Source organism: Nannobrachium achirus (genome assembly GCF_963921795.1).
Source record: "Nannobrachium achirus genome assembly, chromosome: 21".
NCBI classification, from domain to species: domain Eukaryota; kingdom Metazoa; phylum Chordata; class Actinopteri; order Myctophiformes; family Myctophidae; genus Nannobrachium; species Nannobrachium achirus.
Window position 1 is genome coordinate 50837226 of NC_137828.1, and position 11736 is coordinate 50848961.

The window sequence follows — 11736 nt, forward strand, 5'->3', positions numbered from 1 at the left end:
AGTATACTGTAGCAGTCTGTTTGGTTGAGAGCTACCTTTTACACCAGCAAACAAGTCATACCAATAACACACTCCTACGCCATGATGGAGGATGACAATGAGAAAGCAAAAAGAATACAATAATTTTAAACCGTATTTACTGTAAATTAAATGAACTATTTGTGTATTGTCTTGATTTCTGTTAAATAAATGCATTTTGTATGTGTAATAGTGTCTGGTTTTGGTGTCTGTATGAGGAGGGTAATTTAAAATGTGCTGCTACCCTGTAAAAACTCACTATGTTGGTTTGTTTACTGCTGAGTGAGGGGGGGGGGAAATGCACATTTAAGCAAATCTTAAGGACCCCCAAAAATCGTTTAGGGACCCTGGCCCACAGTTTGAGAACCACTGCTAGGCTATAGATTTCTACTGGTAGTAGGAAGGCAAGGCATGCATGATGTAAATAAATAGTAATGTGGCCTCTACTGTGCCTACAACATCAGCAGTTTGAGGGACATAGTGTCTCATTGTGTCTCAAATAGCTGGGCTTGTGCAGTGTGAGCTGAAATAACAAACACGGTAACACTGTTTGAAGGTGAAGTGTCTTCTGTCTTGTCTTTGGGATGTTTTTGAGCAACAGCTGTTCTGTGACAAACCCTTCCTGACATGACATGTGTCCTTACTCCTTCCTGACACGGCTCTGCCTCAGCTATATCCCAGCAGACTCGGGTTACGCAGTAATCGGTGACCCATCCAAGTTTGTTATCACTTAGCCTACAAAATACTCAAAAGTTTGAGTTTCTTTTGGCATGAAATTTCAGCATTTCATTCGGTGTAAGTTTGATTTGATATGATCATCTTTATTTTGAACTGGCAGTTGCAGGTAAAAACAAATTAAAACAAATGAAATGCATAATATATAAAAGAATGAGATAAATAAAATGAAGAAATGCGTCATTGATCATCCCAAACAGTATGAAGAAGTAACTCCCACCCCCCTTCTACCCACTTTTTACCATGTTTATTATGAATTTCCACTCTTTCTTTATCGTCGTTCTCCCACAAACTTGTATTTCTTTTGGAAACAAAACATCACAGAACGCATCGCCGATTTCGATAGGTCACCGGTGTCTGCGTCGCACCGGCGGACATGGCCATGGATAACGGGGCCCGCCGGCTCGTATTTTGTGTCACCAGCGGCGGCTGTCGCCTGTCCTCCGCTCCGCACCTGCTGCTGCCTGTCAGCAGCTCCCAGGCAGAGAGAGGTCTGTGGACGGACAGAGAGCTCCACTACACAACACAACACAACACAACACAACAAGCATGGAGTGGAAGACTCTAGGACAGGTCACTGTGTTCCTGCTGGCTCTGCTGTCATCTGGTATGTCTGGACTGGAAGTTTATTTTCATGTTGATGTTGGTTTGATCAGTGATGTTTTATTTACCCGGTGAATGTATGTGTATGTAGCTATTTGTAAAAATAGCCTGTCACAAGTAGAAGTTCTGTATTCACAATGTATTTGAAGTCCAAATGTATTGGCAATTGGCATCAAAATGTACTTAAAAAGTAAAAGTAGTCATTATGGAGGATGTAGCCTACCCTTTCACAAGTTATTATGTATAAAATGTTTTGAAAATGGCAGATCTACAAGCTCACAACGCGTCGCTTTGCTATATAGGCCTATTACATTTTCATTACTTTTACCTCTACTCCACTACATCTCAGAGGCAAATATTACTCAACTACAATTATTTTCTGTACTGTATAGGGCTGAACCTGTGGTCAATGTATGTTTTTTTAATAACAATACAAATCTGCAAAGTAACTATAGTTACTAAACTGTTCAAATAATTGCAGTGGAGTAAAAGTGCAATATTTGCCTCTGAGAGGTAGTGGTGTAGAAGTAAAAGTATTGAAAATTGAAAAGTAAAAATACCTCAAAATTGTAGCTACTTAAGTACAATACTTGAGTCAATGTACTTAGTTACTTTCACTGGCATTTGATGTTTATGTAGGTAGTGACTTTTAAGCTTTTGTTATGTTGCTTAATGAGCACGTTTCTTTGGCCAAAACCAAATATTAGGCCTAATACCCTCGACTTATTATTCATTCAAAAAAGATGAATTATAGAAATATAATATAAGTATGTATCTTAAAACGTAACTTTTTATCAACACTGGTATGAGCAGCAGGCCTAAAGTTGACATTGCTGACTTCAATTTAAGATGTGTGACAGTATGTGTCTCTAAACTTTCTATTAGAAATGATTTCACCCTCCCAAAAGTTTGCTTTTACAACAGCTGGTTAAACTAAACTGCCACAGGTTAAATCCTCTTGACACAGCAGGCAGTGGCCATGTTTATGCCTGAATCACAGCCGATCTACAAGCTCACAATCCTGTGGCCCCGCAACGCGCTGTGAGCTTCTAAGTCGGCTATTTCCGGTGCGCACCGACCGACCGCACGACACCGGCGCTCGGTGCATTACAGATCAGGCACAGTCTGAAATATGACCCAAGAATTCACTCCTATTCAGCAGTGGGCATTTTACACACTGAATGATTCTATGCTGTGTGTCTCTGTTTATGTGATGTATGTGTGTCTGCGCGCGCGCGTGTGTGTGTGTGTGTGTGTGTGTGTGTGTGTGTGTGTGTGTGTGTGTGTGTGTGTGTTTGTGTGTGTGTGTGTGTGTGTGTGTGTGTGTGTCTGCGTGTGTCTATGTGTCTATGTGTGTGTTTCAAAGAGAGCTGGGCCAGGAACGAGGAAGAGCGACTGATCAACTACCTGCTGAAAGAGCGAGGCTACAACAAAGAGCTGCGGCCTGTGGAGGTTCAACAAACCTCTGTAGACGTCTACCTGGCTCTGACTCTCTCCAATCTCATCTCTCTGGTATGCTGTGCGTGTGTGTGTGTGTGTGTGTGTGTGCGTGTGTGCGTGCGTCCATCACTTGGTTAGGATCAGAGTCAGGACATGGTCTGATACGATCGTGGCGTGATCTTGTGTTATTCATCATGTAACAGAAGTGTTATGACTATGAGTAGGGTTGGGATCCTTTAGGATTGTAACGATCCCCTTTCAACGTAACCGTTCCTATTTCCTATAGCCGAATCCACAGAGCGGCAATCATAACTGTGGTGTCAAGCAGCCCCACTTGGCACCGCGACACTGCAGCTACAGGTGCAGGGCAGCTCTCTGTGGAATCGTCTAAGGCAGGGTTCCGCATTCGGCGACCCGCGGGCCATTTGCGGCCCACGGGGGGCTACTGTCTGGCCCACACCAACCCCAGTAATAATGGTGGTATAAGAGCAGCAACAACACTAGTATATCGTCGTTGTCGGGTGGAAACCTTGTATCTCCAAATCTGTATGTTCTTTCGCTAAGTAAAGCCCTGCTTCATCATACAAGGCTGTCGCACAAAAGTAGTGAAAACAGCAGATCTACAAGCACACAACGCCTTGCGGTGCGAGGCGTTGTGTGCTTGTAGATCGGCTGTTTTCACTAGTTTAAAACATTTTTTAAATGATAAATGCGAAACAAACGGTTGTGGACATACAAGATTTTCACCCGACAGCGACGATATCTGAGTAGCGGGAACACCACCGTCGCCCCCTGCAATGTTGGACCTGGATGTAACTCGGAGAGGGAAACAAGTTTAAGGCCACGTTTACTCTACAACGGTCTCTAGAGAAAACGGCCACATTTCGTTGCATTCTCACTTGTTATTCTGCGTCTACATGGAAACGCGTGTGCATGCCATGTCGCTAGGTGGCAGCGATGCACAGATAGACGCGTGACGCCGTTGTACTTCCTTGTTTACATTCACCATGGTAACGTGACTGCACGTAGTCTGCACGTGAGCCATGACATCACAGGTTTTGCCGTTTCCTCCGATTTTCCTGTTCACATGGAGACGCGAGGAGGAGCGTCTTCAAAGATTTCCACCCTGGAATGAGGTTTCACTTTGTTGTGTTTTCAACCCCTGAAAACGCTGTTGTCGTCTGAACAGGTGGCATATCTGACATTTTATTTTTCTGTTTTCTCTTGAAAACAGCGTCGTGTGAACAGCGCCTAAGTTTGTGTCCCGGGCAAACATAAGATTTCTCTCTTGAGTCTTGAGTTAAAAGTGTGGGAACCACACTGACCTATACAAACACAACTGGCTCTGTTGGTGGGAGGGGGTGTTGATCTTTGTCACTGCTTAGCGACACCTACCGTATGGTCTTGGGTGGGTGGGGTGGGGCGGGACGGGACGTATCGGGGGACAGGAGGAGTAGAACAGAGGCGCTACGTCCTCCCGGTGGGGGCTCCTCACAGACATGTGTGGGGAGGGTTAAACTGCAGTGTTGTCTGTGTTTGGGAGAGAAACAAGCAACCTGGTCTATGAAAACAAGCCCCAAAACAAAGCCAGCTCTTTAAACTAATGTACCGTACATTGGCTATTTGAAAATAGACGATCTACAAACTTGCTTGTAGATCTGCTATTTTCCCCCCAAAAAGAAGAAAAGGCATGGAATATTTTATATAATGTATCTTCAATTCAAAAATAAGTAAATACAATAATTCAGCGTACACCTGTTTCTTTTGAAAGTAAGTAAGTCTTGCAGAGCCATGAGGCCCATAGGGCAGGAGCCTATCTCCTCTTTCTGTAGCGTGAGGCAACTTGATGTACAAGTGTTCCCCCTGGACATGACGCGTGTGTCGTAGCCTAGTTATTTACCCCCAATCCAACCCTTGATGCTGAGTGCCAAGCCTGGAGGCTCTGGGTCCCATTTTTCAGAGTCTTTGGTATGACCCGGCCGGGGAATCGAACCCCGACCTCCCAGTCTCAGGACGGACACTGTAACCACAAGGCCAATGAGCTGTTACTGTTTCTTTTGAAGTCCATCTTATTTGTTTTTATTTCTGTATTCTCTTTATGCATTTAAATGCCTTCGTCTTTGCCCTTTCCTGCCTTATGTAAAGCACCTTGAATTGACTTTGTGTATGAAATATGCTACAGCTACACCTTGCTAGCCAACAGTGTGGATGACAGTAAAATAACAAAAGAATGAGATGGAAATGTAATATAGTAAAACTGTACAGTCTTTTTATAAGGTTTTTCTTTGTCTCTGACCAAGTGACAATGACTGATTGAGATTGAGTAACGCACGCACGCACGCACGATTGAGATTGAGTAATTAAAAGTCCTCCTGTAGTAAATGATCAGATTTTGTCTCTCTCTCCCTCCTCCAGAAAGAGGTAGACGAGACACTGCTGACCAATGTCTGGATTGAACATGTAAGTCAATTTAGAACTTCCCCTTTCACTTATCATGGAAAACAGGCCTTTATCGTCATCTTTATGATCCTGTGTGTGTGTGTGTGTGTGTGTGTGTGTGTTCCTGTGTGCGTGTGTGTCTGTGTAAAGACTTGGAACGATTACAGGTTGAAGTGGAATACTTCGGCGTTCGATGACATCGATGTCCTTCGCCTCCCGCCCAACATGGTGTGGCTGCCAGAGATTGTTCTGGAGAACAAGTGAGATTCCCTCTTCATTCCTCTTATTTGTATAGAAGACACACTAAGGGGGTCTTTATACCAGGACGATTGGAAACGCTGCCGGTCTCGTTTTGGATTTATTACCTAAAAAACGTCGCGTTTACACCTTGTTGTTGGTTCGTTTTTCTGTGTTTATACTACAAGTTGACAACGCATGAATTCAAGCAAAATGTGTCATGTTCCCAGCCTACATAGGCCTATACTGTGTATTTACCCTTCAACTATAAAATATAGGCCTATATTGTTTTTAATGAGACATGCTTTGTAATTAGGCTATGCTCCCAAATCCATATTATTATCATCTGTTCGCATATTCAATGAGTCCCGCAAAAGGAGGTTTTTAGCGAGGTGAAGTGAAACACCAACAAAAGTCACCTGGAAGATGAAGGTCGGAACATTTATAGCCTATGGAGCATATTTCTGGACATTATCTACGGGGATGGGCTATATTAAGTGAGTTCTGTCTTCTAGCTGCAACACAGAAGTATAACGCACCATGCGAGGCAACTAACGGAGTAGGCTAGCCTACAGAGGCACATATGGGTATGGTAGTCTACCATACCTTGATTACAAGGGAAAATAATAAAATGTACTTCTTAAAATAAATTCATCATGCCTGTTGCTAAGTATTGGCAACATGACTGTCTTGCATGCGTGCCTTGCACGTGCAAGACCAGACAACAGTCATGTTGCCATACCTTAGCTCTTACTGAACTGACGCACTGCACTGGGATGCGGCGCAATGGAGGATGATGTGCCGTCGCCGTTGCAAAATAAACTAACGGAATAAATTAATGAACTGACGCCATACGCCACTGGCAGTCTGTTATTTCACTGGAAGTCACAATCATAGCCTTCCGTTATGGCTTTAAGTAAATTGCCTAGTTTGGAAGCAACATGCGTGCCTTAAGAGGAGGCTAGACGCACTGGAGAGAAAAAGCGACATGATTTCTTTGACTGGAGGAGAGGGAGCGAGGATATGGAGGAAGTTTTTGTGATGGTCTCTGACTGACTGGACAGTTATGTTTATTCTGTCTGTCTGTCTGTCTGTCTGTCTGTCTGTCTGTCTGTCTGTCTGTCTGTCTGTCTGTGTCTGTCTGTCTGTCAGCAAGACTCAGCATATTACAATAACTCACTCATTACCTGAAGTCCGCTGCGTCTGTGATGTGGCGCGGTGCATGAAGAATTAATCCAGTATTTTTTGGTGAGAAGTTGAAAAAGGGGGACGCAAAATAGTCATTAATCATAGCTTTGCTTAGAATGGAATACCATAGCCTAATGGTTTAATTTAACTTTGCGGAGAGGAGAGCTGTTGCAACTCCGACAGGCCAGCTAGGGTACCAGCCCAGGTGCGACGACTTGTGCGTAATTAGACATTTTTAAAAGGCTTTCATATAGACTACTCCTGACATTTTTCAAATGAGGTTTGTGCTAATAGATCACTGGGCTATTTTCTGGGTTTTAATTAGGCCTACAACAACACAAATAATAATAATACATTTTCGGTTAGTCTGACAGACTGACACTTATATGCAGCAGGGGAAGGGGAGCAGAGGAGGGGGTGCTATGACATCATCGCACTCTCCCTCACGGCCGAATTCCGATATTACACCGTTGCGAAACTGATGCGAAACCGCAGAAATGCACTTTCAGAGCCGAATTCGGAAAAGTATCGGTTAGGGTCATGAAACCGCGTCTCCGTGTGTCAAAATGGCCGAATCAATAGTAAAAACTATCGTCTACAAAAAAATCGACCTCATGTAATGACCCCCTTATTGCCAGTACAACAAACGTAATCTGTAACTCTACTGGGCTTGGGTGCAACAAACTATTTAATGCAACAAGAAGTTAATAAAAATGGCACAGTTTACAGTAACTTAGTTTATGCTTTTATAACCCAGTAGCATACATCCATTCACTTACATTCAAATATACATCTTTGTCGGTCTGTCTCTTTCACTCACTCACACACAGTTTTCCTAATCAATTAAGGGCAGTAGATAAAAAAAACAACTTTCCATAAGGCCACAAACACACACACTCAGGGTTGCATGCGGATAGCGCCATCTAGTCTTATGACCTCTCCATTGATCATGGGATTCTCTGCCAATGATGCCACTCAACGAAAACGTTATAAAGCAAGTTTGAAACAACTGTTTGTGTTCGACCAAAGTGCTCTGTAAATTAATAGTCGGAGTAAAACAACTTACAAATGAAATTTAAATTACAAATGAAAAGAAAAAAACATTACACGAATGAAAAACAAAAGACAAAGTGTTGTGCAATATACAGCAAAAGCCAAACACGATTAAAATGTCATCCCTTCACTATCTTAAAGGGGAATACCACTAATTTTCAACTTTGAATTATGTGATTAATATACCGGTACCTTAGAATTGTTGTGTGGAAATAAGAAAAAAAGTCCCTCCTTTCTGTGTTGCCAAGAACTGGAGGATTGATTGTGGGGTCATGTGATCAGTGACATCATAAAGATGTAATCTGCAAGCCAAAGAGTACATCTTCATGGTGTCATTGATCACATGACCTCACAATCAATCAAAAAGTGCCCTCTCCAGACCATGAATGCAGTTTTCTTTGGTGAAAGAAATGCAAATGCCATACCTGAAGGCAGCATTCAAGAGAATTGCCTTGTCCAAACTCTCCTGAACTTGAATGCAGCATCATATGTTGAAAGAATTGCCCTCTCTGTGTAGAAATCCAAGCTGTACACCACATCTCCAGTATTGACTTGATTATGCTTAGTTTAGTGTGGTATCAAGTATAGAAAATAGCCGACCTCCAAGCTCGGAGGTCTGCTATTTTCAATATTTTCACCAAGAGTCCCTTTTAGAAATGTCAGCCCCTGCCTCTCTAACATTCTCTGCACGTCCCTGCCTGTGATGTGACAATAAAGCTGATTCCGTCCCTGCGTTTCAGTAACGACGCCCAGTTCCAGGTGGCCTACTACTGCAACGTTCTGGTCTACCCGGACGGCCTGGTCTACTGGCTGCCTCCTGCCATCTTCAGGTCCTCCTGCTCCATCAACGTCAACTTCTTCCCCTTCGACTGGCAGAACTGCACCCTCAAGTTCACGTAAGAATAGTCAGTTGGTGGAAAAAGTATTCACGTTGTTTTACTTATACGTAAAAGTATCAATACCATAATAATGTGGAAACACTCAGTCAAGTAAAAGTGACAGCGATAATCCAATCCATCGCTAGGCTCGTTTGAATGTTGCTCGTTTACTACTGGGGGGGGGGGGGGGGGTTAAGCCCTGCAGTCATAATGAAACGGGGTCCACGTTGATTTGAACTCCATTTCCCATGGTGCATTGCAGCTCTCTGACCTACAACGCCAAAGAGATCACCATGCATCTGAAGCAGGACGTGGACGAGGAAGAGAACCCCTACACGGTGGAGTATATCATCATTGACCCTGCCAGCTGGACAGGTAGATCCCCACACACGCATGCTCCAAAATATCTACTATCAACTAGGGCAGGGGTCTTCAATGTTTTCAGGCCGGGGACCCCCAAACTGATGGGGAGATGGAGCAAGGACCCCCTAACCCCCTACCACCTCGTAGGGTGGGGGGGTCGGGGCTACGACATATTTTTTTATTTTAAACATGTACAAGTTACAGCGAGCAGGGTGGCCGTACCACTACCATTTCTAAACATACTACTTATTAACTGAGAACCAATGTCAATAATATCAACAATCTGTCAATTGCATAGTAATCATGTATTCAAGCTATTCAAAATGGATAGAATCATTATTTATTTTTTAACATAAATGTAAAAAAAAAAAGAAAAAACATTTTTTGAAATCTTTTTTTTTCTTTTCAAGCAATAATTTTGCGACCCCCTGCAGTACCTCCGCGGACCCCCTAGGGGTCGCGGACCCCCTGTTGAAGACCCCTGAACTAGGGCATTCACCAAATATTCGAATATTCGAATATCAAAGTCACTATTCGAAGTTGTTCACCAAAGTCGAATATTCGCATATTTTTATTGTTTTCTCTTTAAAAAATATATAGTTTATAAAGCTTGGCGAGATAGGAAGTCATAAGAATGAGTTGTCAATGCCCCTTGGTGGATGAATTTGTTAATGCTCTATACCAGGGGTCCTCAAACTGTTTTAGGCTGTGACCCCCAAAATAAATATATTTGAACTGGGGACCCCCACCCTGACAAGTACTTGGAATTTTAGGTATTACATTTAATGTGACTCGGTTCCGCAGATAAATATTGTGAAAATAGCAGATCTACATGCTCAGAGCATGTAGATCGTCTATTTTCACAATGTTCGCCTCTTGCTTTGACAGTTTGGCCAGTCCTGTCGAATATTCGACTAATTCGAATACTAAAAATCACTATTTGTGAATGCCCTACTATCAACTTGTAGATCTACTATTTTCACTATTTTAGAAACGGGGCTTAAGTAGTAACCTATTCTTTTGCCAGCCCCCCTGTTTATTTGTGAAATGACGCCTGACTCCCCTGTCTCCACCAGAGAACGGCGAGTGGGAGGTGATCCACCGGCCGGCCAGGAGGAACACCTACAAGCACATCCCCATGGAGAGCAACAAGCACCAGGACATCACCTTCTACCTGGTCATCAAGAGGAAGCCTCTCTTCTACATCATCAACGTCATCATCCCCTGTGTGCTCATCTCCTTCCTGGCCTCACTGGTCTACTACCTGCCTGCTGACAGTCAGTCGTCTTCTTTACACCAGTAGTTCTCAACCTTTTCAGGACCGCGACCCCCAAATTAATCATATTTTAACTGGGGACCCTCCCACCACCCTGAAGAAGCACTTAGTCGCCTTGAGCTGCGAGGCGGCTATTTTCACAATTTATGCCTCTAATATTTGACAATTCGGCCAATGTTTAACATTTTAGTTTACTTATTTTAGAGATATAAAAAAGTCCTTAAATTGTCACTTTAGAAATGTGCAGATACCTTCTCTATATACACTTAAACCTTATGTTCATTTACTGTTGAGTGAGAAAACAATGTTGCACATTAAGTTAATCATCTGAGGACCCCCCCAAAATAATTTGGGGACCACCCTGGGGGTTCTGGCCCACAGGTTGAGAACCACTGCTTTACACTATGAAAAGCTTTTGTCCATGTGACCAGGATGTAAACAAGAAGCACATCACCGGGTGGACGCTCGTCTTTTCTTTCACCCGGAAAATAAAAATTTCACTCCCAGCACCTTATATTTATACCATATTTTAGCGATTATGTTGCAAGGAAAACAAGATATTATAGCCATTTTGGTTAGAACTGACTGAAAATGACTTTGTACTTCAAGTTTAAAATGACACTAAATATGTTTTAAGTGTCCAAATAAATTCCAAATATTATCAAATGATCTCGCTGCACCCCGGGGTGCCCCGTCACCCACTTTGAAAACCCCTGCTCTAGCGTATAGGCCTAAGTGTAATCACTGAAAACCACGGTTTGACGTAGTCTGTTGGATTTGACATGACATAGAGCTCCGTCTTTGGCGTTGAGTTGAAGTAATCTCAGATAGTCAAGGACCCACAAGCCCAAAAGCTCAAGGAATAGGGGTGATACCTGTGATGTCTTGCCGTACTTTTTATTTCTGTTTTATCTATTAGTTTGGTCATTAAGGTCCACAGAATGACAGGCCTGCTCTGCCGGAAACATCGCGAAAAAAAGTTATGGCCATTTGTATATTCACTGTCCCATCCACTTCACTATACAGGAAAAGAAAAATATTTAAAAAAGAAAATAAATGTGCTTTAAGTAGCATGTGAGGGGTCAAACTAGGGGTTCTTCATGATTCTGAATCCATTGCAAGCATTTGTTTTGCATGAAAAACATTCCTAGGGCAAAATATCGGCCCCCAAAGCTGTGAAAAGTGAAGATTTTTTGATGACTCATCACTTTTTACAATTTTGGGGGGCAAAAATGTAGCCCAAGGAATGTTTTTCATGCAAAACAAATGCTTGCAATGGATTCAGAATCATGAAGAACCCCTAGTTTGACCCCTCACATGCTACTTAAAGCACATTTATTTTTTGTATTATTTTCCTGTATAGTGAAGTCGATGGGACAGTGAATATACAAATGGCCGGCAGAGCAGGCCTCTCATTCTGTGGACCTTAATGACCAAACTAATAGATAAAACAGAAATAAAAAGTACGGCAGAACATCACAGGTCCTCTCCCATTATCAGGGACTG

General features: G+C 42.8%; 1 protein-coding gene across 1 annotated transcript in view; it reads left to right on the forward strand.

Annotated features, from left to right (window-relative positions):
- Positions 1 to 1273: 1273 nt before the first annotated feature.
- Positions 1274 to 11736, forward strand: part of LOC308306787 (acetylcholine receptor subunit delta-like) — a gene marked incomplete at its 3' end in the record, with an annotated part of 17208 nt that continues 6745 nt past the window's right edge. The window contains exons 1-7 of the mRNA XM_080751829.1: positions 1274 to 1360; positions 2723 to 2868; positions 5212 to 5256; positions 5386 to 5495; positions 8454 to 8609; positions 8854 to 8966; positions 10031 to 10231. Coding sequence (XP_080607955.1) covers positions 1303 to 1360; positions 2723 to 2868; positions 5212 to 5256; positions 5386 to 5495; positions 8454 to 8609; positions 8854 to 8966; positions 10031 to 10231 — 829 coding nt within the window. The 5' untranslated portion in view covers positions 1274 to 1302. The remainder of the gene's footprint in view (positions 1361 to 2722; positions 2869 to 5211; positions 5257 to 5385; positions 5496 to 8453; positions 8610 to 8853; positions 8967 to 10030; positions 10232 to 11736) is intronic.